The sequence below is a fragment of the Seriola aureovittata genome, chromosome 15 (assembly GCF_021018895.1).
Source record: "Seriola aureovittata isolate HTS-2021-v1 ecotype China chromosome 15, ASM2101889v1, whole genome shotgun sequence".
NCBI classification, from domain to species: domain Eukaryota; kingdom Metazoa; phylum Chordata; class Actinopteri; order Carangiformes; family Carangidae; genus Seriola; species Seriola aureovittata.
The window spans coordinates 15,432,326-15,452,573 of NC_079378.1; the positions used below are offsets into that span (position 1 = coordinate 15,432,326).

General features: G+C 40.7%; 2 protein-coding genes across 3 annotated transcripts; both read right to left on the reverse strand.

Annotated features, from left to right (window-relative positions):
* Positions 1 to 2,103: 2,103 nt before the first annotated feature.
* zdhhc23a (zinc finger DHHC-type palmitoyltransferase 23a) lies at positions 2,104 to 9,540 on the reverse strand. Of its 2 annotated transcripts, XM_056397608.1 has the most exons (5): positions 9,193 to 9,539; positions 7,968 to 8,114; positions 6,715 to 7,347; positions 5,600 to 5,767; positions 2,104 to 4,713 (listed from the first exon to the last, which is right to left on the reverse strand). In XM_056397608.1, the coding sequence occupies exons 2-5, from the start codon at positions 8,084 to 8,086 to the stop codon at positions 4,440 to 4,442; spliced, it is 1,194 nt and encodes a 397-aa protein (XP_056253583.1). In that variant the 5' UTR covers positions 8,087 to 8,114; positions 9,193 to 9,539; the 3' UTR covers positions 2,104 to 4,439. The 2 variants fall into 2 exon arrangements, with proteins under 2 accessions (XP_056253583.1, XP_056253584.1); XM_056397609.1 differs by lacking the exon at positions 7,968 to 8,114 and having other exon boundaries at positions 9,193 to 9,540.
* A 2,593-nt stretch (positions 9,541 to 12,133) lies between these two features.
* Positions 12,134 to 19,235, reverse strand: LOC130182928 (V-type proton ATPase catalytic subunit A-like). Its single transcript, XM_056398142.1, has 15 exons — positions 19,102 to 19,235; positions 18,333 to 18,441; positions 17,616 to 17,744; positions 17,184 to 17,398; positions 16,957 to 17,094; positions 16,714 to 16,865; positions 16,207 to 16,369; positions 15,924 to 16,032; positions 15,625 to 15,747; positions 15,396 to 15,510; positions 14,701 to 14,764; positions 14,387 to 14,590; positions 13,598 to 13,692; positions 12,992 to 13,163; positions 12,134 to 12,833 (listed from the first exon to the last, which is right to left on the reverse strand). The coding sequence occupies exons 2-15, from the start codon at positions 18,412 to 18,414 to the stop codon at positions 12,741 to 12,743; spliced, it is 1,854 nt and encodes a 617-aa protein (XP_056254117.1). The 5' UTR covers positions 18,415 to 18,441; positions 19,102 to 19,235; the 3' UTR covers positions 12,134 to 12,740.
* Between the last annotated feature and the right edge of the window lie 1,013 nt (positions 19,236 to 20,248).

A 20,248-nucleotide genomic window follows, 5' to 3' on the forward strand; every position in this document is an offset into this window, starting at 1 on the left:
CATTGTGATTGGAGCCCAAATTCAATTGATTTGACATGATTTGGAAAGGCAAACACCTCTTTATATAAGGTCTCACAGCTGACAATGTAAAAACCAAGCCATGAGGTCAAAGGAACTGCCCGCACAGCGCAGATCTGGGGAAGGTGTCAAAGAAATTCTGCTGCATTGAAAGTTTCCAGTATAGTTCTTGTAGGGAAGAAGTTTGGAGCGACTAAGCCTCTTCCTAGAGCTGACGCCTAGCCAAACTGAGAAGGGCCTTGGTAAGAGCTGTGGCCGAGAACCCAGTCGTCACTGGCTGAGCTCCAGAGATAGAATTACATATTTTATGCTGAAATGGGCCGTTCTGCTTCTTGAGTACTTTTACTTTTGGTTCTCTGTGTACATTTTGATGCTAAGACTTTTGTACTTTTACTCAAGTAAGATTTTGTTTGTATGACTTAAAGAGTATGTCTTCACTGTAAGTAAAGTAAGATCTGAGTACTTCTCCCACCACTGCTCTTTACAAAGGTAAAGAGCCTGAATTAAAGTGCACAGTTGCAAACATTTTCAATACAATTAGGTTTGTCTGTAATTCTGATCTCTTCAAGTAGTTTGGATACGAGGCTGAGCCCTCGACTTTCTGCAAGATCTTTTCTCTGCTGAACAGATTCAAATATGAATCCAGAAGTGCTGATGAGATGAATTAGTGTAATGAGTTGGAAACAGATCAGTGCAGGCAGACACATGCTACAGTACAAATATTCCTCCGACCTACATACCTTGCCAGTTTAAACATGTTTGCTCCCAGAAAACAAATATTCAAAGTAATGTGCCAGGAAAGTGTTACATTTTACTTTTACATTTGCACATTTATAGAGACGGCCTCAAATAAAACTCTGCAGCTGCCGAAATCTACTGGTTTACTGGTAATCTGTGAATTGTCACACCAACCTATTGCAGAAATGTACAAATTCTTAAATGCAATCAACATTCAGACAATAGATTGATTTATTAATATTAGGGGCTACCGTGGCTCAGGATGTGGGTTGTACACTATTTAGAACTTCAGTGGTTTGATCCCCGGCTTACCAAGTGTATATTTGTGAGATGTTTAGAACAACCGCTGTGTGAATGGATGAATGCGACCTGTAATGTAACGTTAAGACTAGAAAAGCGCTATACAAATGCAGTCCATTTAATAAAACATTGTGCAGAAAAGCTAAAAGTAACAGAAAGTGAATAGTTCCTGTGGGGTGAAAAGGAGTTCACGCTGAGTTGGTGAACAAGGAAAATCCTCCTGTTACTCCAATTTAGGAACATTCACACATTATTCCAAGACTGCATCTTCACCACTAGCCTTGTGGTCACACCATATAAAAACCCCTGAATAAACAATTGTGTTACATATCTGCAACACTTCATGAACAACTAAAACCCAGATACTGACAGACAATGTTGCTCCTTCTTGATGAAAAAGTCTCACTGGCTTATCAGCCATTTCCCCAGCAGTTTGTAGAAACTACTGTGGTTCTTTCCTCCCAGCAGGACATATTGTAGTGCTCAATATTCTCAGTACCGCTGGCCTGATGTTAACAGTTCCTCCCACTCGGTTATTCATCATTACAGTCCGAGTGATATAATGTGATAGCGACATTAATCTTGAAATGTGTAACTAATGAATTGCCCCACTTTATCTGACTTTCAAGATTTCATGAATAACAGAAACTTCCCATTGAACTGCCTCAACTATTAATAACACTGTAATTCATCACAGAGAAAGTTGGACTGAATATTTTGTTAACAGCTCACTGCCTGAAGCGGTTGTAGTCTTTAAGCTGAGACATCTACTCTGTGTGGAAACTAGCTTTAAGGCAGGCACACACCCACACACCCACACACACACACACACACACACACACACACACACATAATAATGCATATAATAATCATGCTTATACCCTTACAGCTTTACCAGTAAGGCTACCAAAGTCATGTGCATGGACTCACATAAATCTGAGTCTGAGAGTTTAGAACATGAGATGATTGCTTGTTGACAAGGTTGATATTTTGGCCCGAGGGTGGAGCTAGAGGGCAGCTCATGGACATAGACTGTTTATTAAAAGAGTTTGCTTTTGAGAAATGTGTGAAATTTCATGTTGATGCTAGTGGAAAGGTTTAATAAAAACATTAGGAGCCGTGAATGTCAAACAGCAAATTAAATGCAAATCTGTACATGGTTTTCAAGATACTTTGTCTTGGACAAACTGTATGGACAAGGCGAAATGTTCACCGGACTGAGAGACCAAAAGAACCATCACATGTCCACCAAAATCATTACCAATCATTCCACTGCAGTCTGATCAGTGGTTGTTGCTGTGAACCGAAGCGCTGGAGACGCAAACTGACATCATCATCTTTAAGCACTAGAAGAGCAAGACTAACAAAGTTAGCTTGTAAAACTAACCAGGCATTGTAATGACATTTCGCTGCAGGTTATTCACACGGGAAACAATAATGGGGAATGAAAATATTTTAAGGCAGGGACGATTACGCTAAACCCTTTGGGAATTTGATCATTGAGTTGCATGACATCATTAAAGAAAAAAAAAAATCTAGGGTTCAGGGAGAGATAGACATTGATTTAGAGCAGTAGAGTGAGCCTTTATGGAAAGCAGACATTCTCAGAAGCTGCCACACGACATCAGATTTGCATGTATGTGTCTGATAACCCAACAATCTGCGGTACTGAATACAACACGCCTGGAAGCAATTGTATCAGATGTATGGGTCCAAATATTAAACAGTGTTACACTGTCTGTGACAATTACACTAAATTAACATAATACAGTGTTTGAAATATAAACAGCAATATAATCATATAAATGTACATGGTTAAGGACGGAAAACTCTTATAATAAAATGGAAAAGAGAAATTATGATGATGAGATCAAGCTGCGACTTCTTCGGTTATAAACAGGTCATAGGGCACAAATATAAGATATTACAACTAAAACTGAGCTTATGATATTATATGAGATATATAACAGATGTACATCTAGAGACAGCACTAGTGGCAGAACATGCACAAATTGCCCTGAGGGTGGCACCAGAGGAGAGACCAATCAGAGCAAGCAAGCAACAGACTCTGGAGCCACTGGCACGGAAAGTATGGGGGAGTGGAGACGCCAAATAAACCTTTCAGTTGAGGGATTTAAATGGAGGAAATTTATTGATTTAAACAGTTCGATCGATCACTTCACCCAAGATGTGCATTATGAGACTTGATAATGGGATAGTGTATGGAGGGAAACACTGCAGTCCGGACAACACAGGAGAGCACACACACTGCTCAGTTTGCTATTTTTATTATACTGTGGGAAAGATGATAGAAATTTAAATATTGCACATTACAATGCACAGGAGTCTTGTCCTTTTATAAATAAATAACATCTGTATTTGATTATTTACATATGCATCTCCTGCATGTATTTAAATTTGTAGGCCTGGGCAGTGTAAAAGGAGCCACCACTCACACCATGAGAAAGTAATGGACAAACACCATTAGATTAAAAAATCAATAACGCTGAGCGCTGCAGAGAAAAAAGTAAATACAGGGGAAAACCAGATTGTATCAGTCATAACAGTAACGATGACTGAAGCTGCTCCAGGAAGTTATGGCTGTATACGCCCACCACCCATGTGGGAGCGCTTGTATTGGATGTATAGTTTCTCCAGCATCTGCTGGGGAGGAGGAAGAGACAGTAACATGGCAGCAGGTGCAGCCTTATGTTAACATGCTAAATATTACGTGTCCTTAGCACAGCAGAGTCAGAGCTGAGCCTGACAGTGTACTGTGGTTAACACAGTACAGTTTGCTGATGAAATCACAGGAAGTCTGACAATGTAGAGCTGAGCCTGACAAGCTGAGGTGTCCTACACTTTCAATTTTTACTCATAACACAAGCCTTTCCTCTGCCGCCACCCTACGGCTAAATTTGAGAAGTTTGCAACGCTAGCAGTTTTGTTTCCTGTCATTTAATGACCATTACTTCCTTACAGAGCTGAAAGGCTGTTATTCCTCTTTTATATGAATATATATATATATATATATATATATATATTATATATATAAATATATGTATATATTTATATATATATATAATATATGTGGCAGTTCCTGCAGCTTTATTCCATGAGTACGCAGTTGTGCTACAAATTCCAACTCCAAAATATGATCAGTGTGTGCTTTTTTTAAGCAGTAAACAGAGCACCTTTATACTCCCCTGCACCTTATTTTAGTTAAAATAGTTTCTGATATTTTGTATCTAAGAGGCTGGAATGCGATAAGCTCTGGATGTCGTCAGCTGATATGTCCTAAGAAAATACATGAGATGAAATTCTTCACACATGCCGTATTAACAGTCTGTTATCATGATGTTACTGGAAAGTATAAAGTGAAACTAGACCAAGTCAGTGAGGCTGGAGCGAGGAGAAACCGAGGCATCTGTCATGGTGAGAAACTCAACCCAGTTCTGATAGAAGCCACGTGAATACTCTCCTGTGTCGATGACGAGTCCCCACAGGCGGCTCTGACCCGTTTTGTTCCTCAGAGCCAGCTGAGCCTCCCGCTCCGTCACATTGAAGCTGATATTAAGAACTTGTACCACTAACAGGTAAAGCAATCCACCCGTGACAATGCCGCTGTACCAAGCACAGGTGAAGCAAAGTGCCGTGCTGTAAACAGAAAGAAAGCACGGGTATAACATCACCAGCAATGTGATAGCTATAATGTTTGAAATGCATTTACAAGTACAAGGCTATTGGCCCTTTTGTCTTGGAAAAATCCTCTGAACGCCATGTTAGGTGTTCTTAATACTTCTGCCATGCAATTATATAATTTAATAAGTATTAACCACTATTAATTTACAGTAAATATGAAACAATCCAAAGAGAATGAGAGAAAATTGATTTCTCCTCTCTTCTCTGCTATTTCCCTATAGACTATAGAAAGCAAGGCATAAATACACTGTTGCTCATAAAGTTGGAATAGAATTTTTTTTACCTCTTTCCATGAAATGATTGTGACAATGTGATTCATTTCATTTCACCGGGGTAATTGGGACACATAATGTAATCATTGCACCTAGTCAAAAGTGATTACTGATGCATTTAAATAGGAATAAACAGAGGACTGTGTCTGAAAACAAAATTATTCCAACTTTATATATATATATATAATCATTACCATATAGCAGTTTAACAGTGACACAAGCTGTTAAGGTGTGGTTTGAGTTTTTCTCTGGTAGCGTTTCAAAAGGCTGGGACTTCTATACACTTTTATACAGTAACAGTAACAGTAATAACTATATAATTTCCAGATGTAATCATCCTTAAATTGTTTCACACCATCAATGAAAAAACTATAGTGCTCATAAACTTGTATTAAAGAAGGGACAGTTGAATTTGTGTCCTTGCTAATGCTACTGATTTGTGCCAGTTTCACAAATGTTAATAATGATTGCAAGAACTTTTACAATATGGACTTCTAATTTACTCATACATTTAGTTTCACAGTCACCTGTGGCTGTGGTGGAGACAGAATGCATGAAGAGTGCTGTACCTAGACTGACTGTAGACGCCGGGGCAGTAGAGGAGAGCTGTCATGAGATACTGCCGAGGACAGAGGCTGCAAAGCACCAACTTGATCCCATACAGAGAGGTCAACACGAACACAGAGAGGGTCAGCAGGAAACTGCGGTGGTTTGCCTGTCCAACACAGCTGTTTATCCTACAACACCTCAACGCAAACACACAACACAGACACACAAGACAATGCAACAGTTAGAGCCTGATAATCTGGCTCCATACACCTGCTGTATTTAAAGTGAAGCAGCAGAAATTGTATTTTAAATTTACATTTGGAAAACTTTTGTATAATAACACATAATATCATGTATTCTAGTTTGGTGATAATAGAGTCAGTATATTCATACATCATGCCAGTGGTTCAGGAGTTTCTATCTGCAGTGAATAACAAACAGGAAAAATGACTTAGTATATACATCTCTTAGCCTTTTAGGTTGTAACCCTATTGCAGAGAACTATTCCTAAACTAGGAGGCAGTTCAGCAGTTGTGCATGATGTGTAAAATGATTTATTATTATAATATAAAACTCTTTTATGATCTTGGCAGCGCGCACTGCAGGAAGGCATCTCAGCCTGCTGAGGCACACAAACAATTGGACATTAAAATAAGCCCTATGCAGTGATGGCCTCGTCGTCCTGGTTGCCCCGAGATGGTGTGCCTGCTTTCGACTCTAAGATTAGATTGGAGCTGTTTTTTTTATTGAGAACAGTGTTCACTTCTTTTTTTCGTCTTTGTAAGAAAATAGTTGATCGGTGGATCACCCTGAAGTCTGTTGGGCATCACTTATTTTGTTTGGAGGTGAGATATCTCCAAAACTGGCAAAATAAAACCAAAAATGTCTGCATGGGTAGATGCAACTATAGGTAAGGGTGTGTGTGTGCACTTTACATAAAACTGTAAGGGTCTAATGGTTAATATTAACCTCTATTATTAACAGCAGGAGTCTGCTGAAGATGTGAATGTTGCTGTGTAATTACAGGGAAGTTATGTAATCCATCACAATTCAACATTACTTTCATGATCTTGTGTATAAATTCAATGCAGAGAAGTACAAGTCTTTAAACATATGTAAGTTAAATCCAACGCACCAGATACAGTGGTGGTCCAGGCGCTGGACGCAGGATCCACAGGTTCGACAGTGTCCAGCCCGTGGGGGTCGCATTATTTTGCACACAGGACACCTGCTCCATTTTGTTGTCAGGGTCGCTTCTGTTGTCTGCAACTCTGCTGCAGACCCTGCCGAGGAGGAGGCCGCCGATTGGATGGCTCCATTAACATGTGTGGAGTCCTTGTCCTGACTCTGGCTGCGCGCTTCAAGTAGGGAAGCGGTCACAACTCCCGGGCCCCTCTTGGTCTGAATAAGAGAGCCGATTGTGAGAATCATCCCGGTGGTCACAGTACACACCTGTAGCTGGCTGACGTCCCCACGTGGTAAAATCTCTGTCATGAAGAGGTAGTACATGTAGGCCAGAGAGTAGAGCGCGAGAGTGAGGAAGAAGAGGGTGCGTCTCTTCCTCCGGTGCGTGGCGTAGTAATACCAGAGGACCAGGCCGGGCAGGGTTGTGAGGATGGTGATGCCCAGCAGGTAGTGCAGCGCGGCAACCCGCAGCAGGAGAGGCAGCAACACCAGGGCCGGGATCATGGAGATCTCCAGGTTGTCAATCATGGCCCCAAGAACAGGAGACTGACATCCACTTTTAGGTGGTTTGTCTTTAAGCCACCTACAGAGCACAGCGGCCATTAGGTCATCATTACAAGAATGTGTCATTATGAATGTGGCTAATACAGTTGCAGTTTTCATTGGTTGATAATTTCTTAATAATACATAATAACTAGTGTTTTATAAACTCTAAAACCAGTGACAGAGACATATGTAGATTTTTATTTTAACACCTTTGAGTGTATCTTACATTGATGCTATAATGGTGCGATATGGAAGATATTAGATCTATTTTTTACTTTCTGGGGAAAATATCAGGAAAGGTTTTCTTATAATAAGGGCCAGACTAACCCTGGTTCCTGTTATGCCAGTTTTGTGGCTCACAGTGTCAAATTTGCAGTGAATCAAAGTGTTAAAGAAAATCATCACTCAATCATGACTCCTGAGAGTCAGGGGTCCTGTAGCATTTGTTCACTTTTCCTGGTTTGTAATCGCTGGCTCTGTCTTGGTGACCACACATTACTGAGAGAGACCTTTAAAAGAGATATTAAACTTAATTTTAACAAAAGTGCTATTAACTAACCAGGCATCACATTGACACTCTTTTACTTTCCAGTACAGCACCTCAGTATATGCTTGTGGCACTCAGTACTGACCCTTTGTTCCTCAAGCCCTTCATACCTGTTAAAGGCTTCATCCAGATCTTCACAGTCACAGCAACATCCGCACTGGTAGATATCACACTCACAGCAACACATAGGGTCATCTGGCTCTGGAGGCTTTAACTTCTCCCATTTCATTATGGCTTGCTAAAGATGACTTTACACGCTGTTATTTCAACACAAAAGGGCCAGGATTTCAAAACTTGAACTTGAACTACACTATTACAGCACATTAGTGTAAGGAACATACCTAACATCGAAATGTAATAGTACAACCCATAACAATCCTCATAACAAAGAGTTTTTTTTTTTCTGTGATTTCTGTTTTCTTTCATGGCTGGGCAATATTCTTCAATTAATATCTAAACACACACTCTCTGTATGTTGCATACACACACACACACACACACACACACACACACACACACACACACACACACATATTCACATAAACATCTGATCCTAATTCACTAAACTCATCTCTCCCTAAACCGGTTCTCCAGAACCTGGTGTAAATCTAAATTTAAAATCTAAATGGTCATAAATTACTTCACATGACGAACAAAGCAAAAAAAAACAAAAAACACATGTATGACTGCAGTGCTGTGTCCAGATTAAAAAAAGACATGGAAACATATTTGGATTGGCAGCAATAATGCATCTACAACTTTTACTACGTATAACCATATAATACCTCTCCAATCCAGCAAAACACTGTACGCGGCATTTGTAAAACCACAGAGAAGCATTACTTTACCACTGGACTCAATTTGTTCCTGTATCTTACTAAAAGATTTTCTGTTTGTTCAAATCAATCATTTCCATAATAAGAGGATTCTCAGTCATGTTACATCCCCAAGAGCTTCTCATGTAATTTGTTGAAACAAGGCCACTGTGCCCACAGGGACGAACTATCTGGGCCAACAAACCCAAAGTCCTCCAACACTCTGAGATGCACTTGAGTTATTGTCAGTGTGAGTTATTATTTTAGTCTGGTTTATAACTTGAGTCTACTAGAGCCTGACCTGCATCTATACAGGAATCAACAGAGAGAAGAAATCAGAACAGTCAGCTTTTGTCTTTTTTTGTCATGTTGTAGTTTCCTAATCAAACAGTGTGACTTTATGTGAGACTGCTTTATCTATGAACAATCACTATTACTTACAAAAAATACTTTTCTAGCTATGTTAACAGGAAAATCCACCTCCACACAGCCAAGATAAACCATTTCTCTATTGACTTACCTTTTGTCTCTGCAACAAAAGTATAAAACCATCTGTACACGTTGGCTGAACTGTCAGATTTACTCTTTCCAGGCAAAAGTTATGTGATCTTTATCAAGAGGAAAAATGATTAAGAAGCTGACCCCTTGTCACTGAGCTCCTGCTGTGAATGAGTGAGGGAGAAAAATGAAAACATGAGCCTCGTTTCTCATCAGTCATTTGTGTTGAAAAAGGAAATTGGCAGGTTTTCTGCTCTGGTGTTGCTGCGGCGACACCGAATAAGTGCAGTGAGATGGTTTTCATTTCTTGGATTCCCGCGGTGGAAGCGTCCCAACAGAAGGCAACTAGGATTCCTCTGGAGAAGTGGTTTGATATGGTGTTGCATCTACCAGCTCGCTTTTCCAAAGACTAGCTTCCTCACATATCATTAAATACTTCACAAGTCGTCCTCTAGCATACTCAGCCTACTTCTGCTTTATAGCTCCTATCAGTTACCATTTTAGGCTTTAATTCTGGCATGCTTGGTAAATATAGGTGCTACCTCAACTGGCTGCGGGAGCCAGAGAGCCAGGAGTCTTTCATACCTCTTCCCACAGCTGAGGGGTTGAGGTGTTCAAAAACTGCAACAGCAGCCCTGATAATCCACGCTCAGCTGGACAAGGGTGCATGAGAAACATGACAGGCACTCAAAGATGAGAGAGCGAGCAATGATCCACAGGGCAGCCCCACCCTCTGGGATCATATTTCCACCCACAGGCAACCTGATCCTGCTGCTCACACACAGAAAACTCTGGAAGGGTGTGTGTGTGTGTAAAAGCAATGTAGCTGGTTAATATGAGTTTGTGTTTCCATACATTACACTCTTTGTACGACATTTGTGACAACATTGGAGTCTAACAGTGACAACGTGATAAGTGATCCCTGCGGGGAAGTTTTCTTTTCTCTTGACCTGCCTGCAGAGGGTCAGAGCCCAGGGTCAAATACATATCAGCTGCCCTGCACCTCTTAGGAACTTGGACTCAGATTCTTGTTCATGAACACTTCTGCAGAGAGCTTGTAAGCTGACTCAGGAGCTTCAATCCAGTCTTTAAAAACAAAATAATGCACTTATTTTGGTGATAGAAACCAAAAAAAAAAAAAAAAAAAAAGAAGAAATATGGAGCATTACTGTGTAATAGAGGCCAGCTTAAAAAAAAATCTGTGCATCTGAACTGACAGCTTTGGGAGAACACCCTGAATTGAAAACCAATGCTGCATTTGCAGGAGTCAACTGTTAGATAATATTAGAGACCAGATAGCCAATAATAACTTTCACAGACTACAATTGAAGTAATTAAATTAGCACTTTGTCAGTCTATTTTCCTTGAAGTGGACAGATTGCGAGTTCACTGGTGACAAACGACGGGTGAACTTCAGCGGCGGGCGCACGAAAGTCGCACAATAGATTAGATTAGATTTGAAGGCAGACACAAATGTTGTGCGTGATGGCACCTGCTCTCCTCCACTTACACGAGTAAACCCATATAAAGTTCTGTTAATGTGCTCTTTATACACACACACACACACACACACACACACACACACACACACACACACACACACACACACACACACACACACACACAGCCCATCAGTCATTACAAACTGAAGAATAAGAGAAAGACAGGTGCATTATAAAATATAGGCTGGTATATTCTGAGACCACTGAAACCTCTTAATGTGTGCACTAGTGTGAGTCTGGATGGACTGAATCAATGCAGAGAGAAGATGCTGCTCTTGCTGCTGAGGGTTATGCTTCCATTAGTCTTGATGGAGCCCGGAACCCGAGATACTGGCTCTAATCTATTTTGGAGGAATTAATGCTGTGTCGTAGACAAAAGACCGAGCCAACGGTGCATGATGGAGATTACACATCAGCAAACTGCAAAGATGCTGTAGTTGCAAAAAAGTAAGCATGATGAGTGAATGCAGTCATTGTATTTCTATAGAAAAGCAGTTTTCTCCTCACAGATGAGACAGGAAACAGGAAAATAACCCAGTTATCCACCTGTAAAAGGTTGCTCCTCTTCTTTTTCACCAGGCTTCATTTCCCAACATTACCTGTGTAATCTGTGTGTGTGTGTGTGTGTGTGTGTGTGTGTGTGTGTGTGTGTGTGTGTGTGTTAAATGATCAATTCAGTCAAATTTTCCAATTTATTTATATTTATCAGGTTACACAAATAGCAACATAAGCTGAGTTGTTTGTATTTCACAAAGTTGTGTACTGTTGAAGGGCTTTGGCTTTATTGTGATAATGCATGTGTGTGTACATTTTCTAAGGATCTTCTGTTTAATTCCTCTTTTCTTCTTAATTTATTTATTCATTTTTTGCACAGTTTTCCTAACTCACCGATTTGCTTCTTCGACATCCACTTCAAGGTTTTTCAGAACCAACAACATCTTCTGCTGTGATATTAATAATTTCATTCTGATTCAACAATAAATCCTAAACTTCCTCATGACATTGTCTCTGGGTTTAAGGATTTCAATGACACCACATATGTTTTATAGGGAGATAAGTATAAAATGACACGTGATGTTTAAAATATTTGCATCTGATGTGACAGTGCAGCCATAAAAAGTTACTAAATTAAAAGCTAATTCTATAAAAGCTGCAAAAAATGCATTTATAGGGAAGCACTAGATTTCAACAGGTTAATCAATACTCACCCTGAAGCATTATAGCAACATGTGTGCCACCTAGAGGTGAGAGTCCTTAAGGTAAGAGTCTAAATATCTGTGTGTTCATGATGCTGAGCACTCACACACTCTCACGTTCAGCTGCTTCAAAGGTAAAAGAAAGAAGATTTTAAAAGTTATATTAAACAGTGACAAACTAATTTAACTAGCTCACCATGAATTGAATAAGAAAACAAAACACAACTCTGCACAAGATAAATAAAATCTTCCTGACACAATGAACTTCCGTAATTTAACATTTATTTCAGACATCAGTAATGTACCACGAATATAACATTGAGACATCTGTTACAACACAACTCTAACAGATTCATTCATTCACATTTTTTTATTTTTACATATAGTGTCAAGTATATAGTCCACAACATCACTATCACACTTAAGAGGTAAGAGGTGGAAGAATGCTTTAACCCCCCTGATGTAACACAGCGCATCTGTCCCTTTACCCATGTGCGTGTTCCCATTGGATTAATAATTTGTATTTATCACCGTCACATCTGGCGGGAAAGAAACATCCCTTTCCACTCTTTGTTGCAGCTAGTAGTTGCGTGCAAGTGCAGCACCTGATTGGGGCCCTCTGATTTTAACCACAACACGATGGTGTCATGATCTGTAAGTGCTCTGTAATGGGCTGAGTGAAGCTGCTGTCAAACAAAATGCAAATTTGTCCAGGTCATTTGTCATGGAATGTTTAAAGGGACGTAAACACCAAGGAAGAAAGGAGATCACATGACTGAGGCAGACACTCACAACACGGGCCGTTTAATCTGCACTATGTTGCACTGCACTGGGGTTTGGGTATTTGGGAGAGGAGCTTAGAGGTAAGAAACTCATTCCTCCAGGGTCCGGAAGGAGTTCTGCATGTCCTCCAGCAGCTGAGCAAAGTCTGCTTTGATCTTAGCTTCGCCATCCTTCACAGGGTCCTACAAAATCCATTGAACATAAACAGGGATTACGTCAACAGAGAGCAAATTACTCATCTTGAGCGATGAAAAATAGGGCAAATAAAAAAAGAAAAATAGAAAAAACAAACATGATCAACAAATTAATCTCCTCTAAAAATGAGGGGACAGTCCCATACCTTGAACTTCATGGAGCTGATCTTGTACAGGATCTCTCCCATGTGCTCCCTGATCATGGCCCAGGTGATTTTGTTGTCACTCTGTGCAGTGGACTCCACCGCGTGTCGGGCCATGTCGTAGAAAGCTATTGTGTTGGAGAGGATGCCAACGGTTTTGTAGAAGGGGCAGAACCTGTGTGTACGGACAGAAGAATGTGTGAAGCTCCTAAGTTTTACAATAATCAACTGAGGGAAAAATATTTAGACCTCTCCCCTTCACATCTAGTCATGATTAGATGTTGCTGTCTTGCTTTATGTCAAATTAAAGGACCACATTCGTCGCTACCGTTTCCATAGAGATCACTAATGGTGTCTCAAAGTGTATCAGTTTCTAAGCTCTAGTTTCTGAACAGTTATCACTTTGCTGTTGCTCATGGCAATTTCTTCTAGAAATGTTCTTGAAAGGGACTTCAAAATGAACCCTTTTTTGTCCTCAGCTGTTGTGGAGAAAAAGGAGTAGCTACAGGATTTTATATGTTTAGTGAAGCTGAGGGAGACAAATTCATACCTTCTGAATGGAAAAGATACAGTATGTGTTTTGAGGTTGGTGAGTTGTCTTGTTTTCACCTGTCGTAGGGGGTATAGCCGTTCTGCTGCAGGAAGTCGTCCTTAATGAGCTTAGCAACTTCTAGAGTGATCTTGTCAGTCTCAGCGAGGGAGGCCTGTCAACAGAACCAGAAGATCAGCCCCCTGCAGATTAGCCAGGTTGGTATGCAAACTATTTAGATGATTAATGAAACAGCTCTGACAGAAGCCTCTTCTATAAAACACAGGTTTCAAACATTAACTGGCTATAAAAAAAAAAAAAAAATAGAAACGATAGAACATTTACAATTCGGCAGTTTTGTCCACAGATACAGACTGTCACTTGTACTAACTTTATTTAGGACGTTTCGAGTCACCGCTCTCAGCCATGCCCAAAACCCAGCCCACCTGGACCCACCATCCAAACTTGCAGGATTTGGTTTGAGTGTTTACCTGAAATCTATTTCTATTAGATCACTCAGAAAACAGTCAGCCAATCAGAAGAGAGATTCAGAGCCTCTCTTCTGATTGGCTCACCATCCTATTGTTACTAGAGCTCCAGAGAGAAATGTGAGATAGGAGATATAAACTACTTTGGGGTGGTTTTTGGTTCTTAAAACCAAAAATATATCTTCTTTAGGATATCACAACTTCAAATAAAAAACACAGGAGAAGTGAAAACCGGGACTGAGATTTTCTGTTTTTGATCAGACTTTCTTATATGAACTACAGATAAAATATATCTGCATTTCACAGGTGTTGATACAACTCTTTAGTTACTTTTGAAGTCACATGCTTTATACCACGTTACATAATCTTAATCTGCCTCACCTTGCCTACAAGCTGCACGATTTCAGCCAGGTCCTCCTCCTCCTGTAGAATCTCTTTGGCTTTTGTGCGGAGAGGAACAAACTCAGGATAGTGTTTGTCATAATATTCATCCAGAGCTCGTGTGTACTTGCTGTAGCTAATCAGCCAGTTTACAGAAGGGAAGTGTTTTCTCTGAGCCAGCTTTTTGTCCAAGCCCCAAAACACCTACAAACAAGCAAACAACGAATACTGACAGTCATGCAGAATGATGCGCAAAGAAAGAAACGCTGACTGCAGGGAGAATTAAGTGAAATGTTAGGAAGCCCATTACTTACCTGAACAATTCCCAATGTGGCTGAGGTGACAGGATCTGAGAAGTCTCCACCAGGGGGCGACACACTAAGAAGAATTTGCCATATTAAAAGGAAAAAGTCAGTCTAATAATTGAAAAATTGCATGCTGAGGTTTGTTCTGATAGGCTGCCTACTTTTTATATTCCCATGAAAAAGCTTCCCAGGAAAAATGTGAAATAAATCATGAGGTCTTGACATCAAAGACCTTTTCAACATTTCACTGAAATCTTCAGAAATGGTACAGACAAAAATCCAGCTCAGAAATGGTAAAGCCAGTAATTTCACCAGCAAAGCAGCTTCAATAATACAACGTGCAGCCTCTTTTGAACATTTGATTTCCTACCATCCACTGTTTTTAGTTCGTTATATGATGCTGTGAAAATAAACTTGCAGAAAACTGAGACTTGGATGGTGAAGGAGCTCTGTGTGTACCAAGGAGTAGGAAGTTACTTTAGAAACTGGGTCAGCTTTGGAAATATGCAGGGTGCAGTGATAGTAGTACTCAGTACAGGCATTTAATAGGTAAAGTGCTAAAATACATATGCAATGTATGGAATCTTGATGCAATTACTGAAAGCTGATTTCAATATGTATGTGTTGAAAAGATGATGAAAAAACAAAACAAAAAAACAAAGAGCTTGACATGTTTTTCCCCTTTTATGCGCAAGTCAACTCACGCTCCTACGATGCTGACGCTGCCTTCTCTCTCTGGATTTCCCAGGCACTTCACACGTCCAGCACGCTCGTAGAAGGAGGCGAGCCTGGCACCCAGGTAAGCAGGGTAACCGCTGTCTACAGAGGACGACATACACGACTGTAAGTGGTTGGCAGAAAACTGTCGCAGCTGCTTTCCTGACAGCGTCTTCACAAAAAAAAAGTAATATCACATGTAACCGACGGACTTACCAGCAGGCATTTCAGCCAATCTCCCAGAGATTTCTCTCAGAGCTTCAGCCCATCGAGATGTCGAGTCGGCCATCATGCTCACATTATAACCCATATCTCGGAAGTATTCGGACAATGTGATACCTGCAAAGGCGAGTGTGCACAATAGATGAAAGTGGATTTAATGGATTCTCCAAACAACTGCAAATATGAAAAAGGCGAAGGCGTTTACTTAATGTTAGCCACTTCAACAACATTCAAATGTAGTAGCATTTAAAATAAACAATGACACTGTTCCCTATAATGTGAATGGTTGGCACCTGTGTAAATGGAAGCCTCTCTGGCAGCCACAGGCATGTTGGATGTATTAGCGACCAGTGCTGTTCTCTTCATGATGCTCTCAACCTTGCCGTCGACTTCCATAGTAAGCTGTTGGGCGAGAGCAGTGTTAACATTATACAACGTGAACACTGGTGCTGCTGAACATGAAATTCTTCCCTCCCTTTACTTGTTTATTCTGTTTTATCTGTGTTTTATCTGTTATATCTGTGCACTGTCCCAGAAAAGTGCACAGATATAGATATATGCCAGAAATCCACTAACCTCGGGGAAATCCCGCAGCACCTCAGACATTTCGTTTCCACGCTCTCCGCAACCGACATAGATAATCACGTCACTGTTGGAATACTTGGACAATGACTGAGAGATCACCGTTTTTCCGCAACCGAAGGCTCCTGGTATAGCAGTGGTGCCGCCCTGCACGCAACTACACAGCACAAAAGTTTCATGTAGCTTACAGATTTTATCACACGGCATAAAATAAGTGGCTCCACACATGTGAGCAATCACCAGTCAAAGACTCACGTTATCAGTGTAAGAGACAAAGAACAAGTTAAAATAGAGACTAAAGTCAAAACGGTAATTTTGAGATGCAAAGCTCAATCTAAAAGAAAAAGGGATGAAGTGTATATAAAGTATTGTAAAATACACTATAATTTCTGATACATCTACATACAGATTTCTTGCCTCCACAACTGAGAGCCAATCGTTTAACGTCTGCAGTAATGAAGGTAAATGAGGGCATAATTTTATCCTGAGAGGATTACTCACGGGAAAAGTGCGTCCAGAACTCTTTGACCAGTCAGCAGCGGATGATTCGCAGGTAGTTTCTCCGTTACTGGGCGGATTTGTCGTACCGGCCACACCTGCACCATGGTGAACTTCTCCTTCACGCCTTCAAATTCAAGCTCCAGAACCACATCCTGAATGCGACAACATCAGAAAATCAGTTTCCTAGAAATGGTGATCGAACAGCGGAGCACTTTGATTCAGGACAAAAGGACAAACACTCACAGAAATGTCGTAGTTTCCAGGTGGGGCCAGGTAGGTCACGGTGCCTCTGTTGCGAGGTGGAAGCATCAGCTTGTGTCTGATTAAAGAGTTTTCAAACACCATGCCATAGATGTCGCCACCTGTCATGTGACTGCCAACCTGGAGAGGGGGTCATGTGAAATTAGTCAGAACAGTTGCAGAGGAGAGATAGACAAGTCCACATCGCACCGACAATGTGCTTTTCTTACCCGAAGACTCTGGCCAGGGGAAAATTCCCATTTGATGTCTCTGTTAAGAGCGCCGATATTGACTCCTCTTGGGATATAGATACTTTTATTGATGTCATAGATGTCTTTTAGCGGGCGCTGGATACCGTCAAAGATGGAGCCCATGATTCCTGGTCCCAACTCTACAGAGAGGGGTTTTCCTGTTCGGAGGACAGGATCACCAACAGACACACCGGCTGTAGCATGAAGTTAGGAAAAACAAAACAAACTGCGAGCACTTTGACAACATTAGTCTTGTCATCAAAGTCAGATTCCCATTTGTTATCAGTAAGGTAGCTCTAAAATGAGTCTTTTGTAAAATGCATTATGTGAAATCAGTTTTAGGAAAGATAATGACGTGTTTTGTTACATGTTTTACTACAGAGAAACGTAATGTGGCAGCAGAAAGGATACAAGTCTCCTCATAGACCTGGATAGTTGCCATGTCTCCCTCTAAACGGATGATTTCTCCCACTAGCTCACTGTGACCGACACGAACCAGCTCGTACATGGCTGCTCCTGCCATCGCAGTAGCTGTCACCACTGTTGACGGGTTCAGTTTGAAAACAACAGGAAAGACACATATAGAATTGATACATTAAAAAAAACACATCTACTAACAAGGAATATGATCAAAATGATCAAAAATAGCATTAGCATCACTAAGGGATGGAGATATTATCATATACACCAGAGAATGATATAAAATTGTGTACTATCAGAATTTTTTTAATATAATATATTCTAAAGGAGTTTTTTTTAAATCGAAAACAACTGGACTAGGTTATTTGTCTGGGAAGACGTTTCACCTCTCATCCAAGAGGCTTTATCAGTTCGTGTACGCATCTGACCAGGCTAGGACTGGTCCTAATATAATATATTAATCCCTGGCAGCCTTCCCTTTAATATATCTCAGTGTAATGGGCCATTGTAGGCAATTATGCACAATATCACCTTGGACATCATTATAAATTACATTTAGTGATAGAGGATTTTGTCCATATTGCCAACTTGTAGTGAAAGCCACCCTATGGCAGCTGAAACAAATGGCTTACAGTTCAGTGGCTTTTGATCAGTCTGACACAAAATAATGCAATCCAGTCATTTAAAGAAAAGGGTAATAAACGAGACCTGGTCCAGAAACCCCATGTACATATCCAAACTGGCTCTCTCGCTCTTCATCCTGGATCCTAGGTAGTTTTGACGTATCCATCTTGATCGTTTCTGTCCTGAAAAATCCCTTGAGGAATGAATGAATGAATGTGAGACAGAGATGTCATCAAGTTTTGAATACTCTCAGCAGACAAAATTTCAACATCACATCATGCATTGACAGACCTCCTCTTAGATGTAATGATAATGATGATGATGCTGATAATCATGATCATCATCATCATCATCACTCTAGCCAGGGTAAAGTTATAGATGCAAATACACACTCTGACTTAACACACCACGATGAAATGGGCATTTATAGCAGAGAATGCCTGTACAGTAATGAAATGAATGGTCAGGTGTAGCAGTGTGAGGTCAGTCAGCTGTAGGGAAGTCAGCAAAAGCATCAAATCCTTTAATATATTTCACCCGGTGTCGAAGATGGGTAACATTAAACCAAGGTACTTGTGCACGTATGGGGATATGTGTTGTAGCCAGATGGCAGCTTTATGTTTGTTACTACACACACGTAGCGTCGAGAGAAAAGCTGATTTGTGCGTGTGCGCGTATAAGTCAGGTGACTAGCTAGCAAACACTAGCTGTCTTCATCATTATCATCATCATCACGTACAGGTTAAGTAAAACTATCGAATATTAACACAGTGTTTGGTCCAAGACTGGAAGGAAATCTCAAACTGTTGTAAATCCAAAACCTCATATTATACCGCTGTTATAAATGTCTTACCTTATCTTGCTGTGCAGTTGTCCAGGATTGTCTCTGGCGTAGCTGAGGAGGAGCTTCGCTGTGCTAATCACCTGCCAGGCACTGGACTGTCACAGGAAGAAAACATCTCCATTGCGGCTCAACGGGCTTCCTCCGCTTTGACCTGATTGGCTGTTTGTAGAGCCAACATGGCGTCTGATACTCAACAGTTGCCTAGTGGACGATAAGTTCCGCCGGTCTACACACCGTCACCAGGTGCCACTACTGCCCTCTGCTGGATATAAATGTAACATTCACCCCAATTAACCGACTGATGATTGATAATAGTTTTAAAATAAATTAACCAAGCTACAACCATGGACGAACAATGGGCCCCTCGACACAGATATGTTAAAGCCCTGTCAACATACCCTGACTGGAATATGTTTGTGGTTGTTTGCTTAACGTTGCGGTGATTTTGTGTGTCTTTGTAGCTGTTTTGCATCTCTTTGTTGTTGTAGATAGATAGATAGATAGATAGATAGATAGATAGATAGATAGATAGATAGATAGATAGATAAATAGATAGATAGATACTTTATTTATCCCCTAAGGGAAATTCATGTGTCCATTAGCTCATTGTTGATAATAATAATAATGATAATAATAATAATAATAATAATAACAACAGTTGATAATAAATAAACAATAATAATTAGATTAGTCCACTTCCTTTGGCTGAGGTGTTGTATAGCCTCATGGCAGTGGGGACAAAGGATCTCCTGAACCTCTCTGTTCTGCAGTGCAGTGAGATGAGACGTTTGCTGCACCTGTAGCTTCTTCTCTGTCCTGCCAGAATGTTGTGGAGAGGGTGGTTGGTATTGTCCAAGATGGCCTCCATCTTATATTGCATGCGTCTCTCCACAACAGTCCTGAGTGAGTCCAGACTCCTGCCAAGCAAAGACCCAGCCTTTTTTACCAGCTTGTCCAGTCTCTTTGTGTTTGTGTCTGACATGCTGCTGCCCCAGCAGACTGCAGCATACAAGACTACGCTGGTCACCACTGACCGATAAAACGTGCAGCATTTCACTGCAGACGTCAAAGGACCTGAGCTTGCTGAGGAAAAGGAGCCGGCTCTGCCCCTTCTGGTAGATGGCATCCGTGTTCAGGGACCAGTCCAGTTTACTGT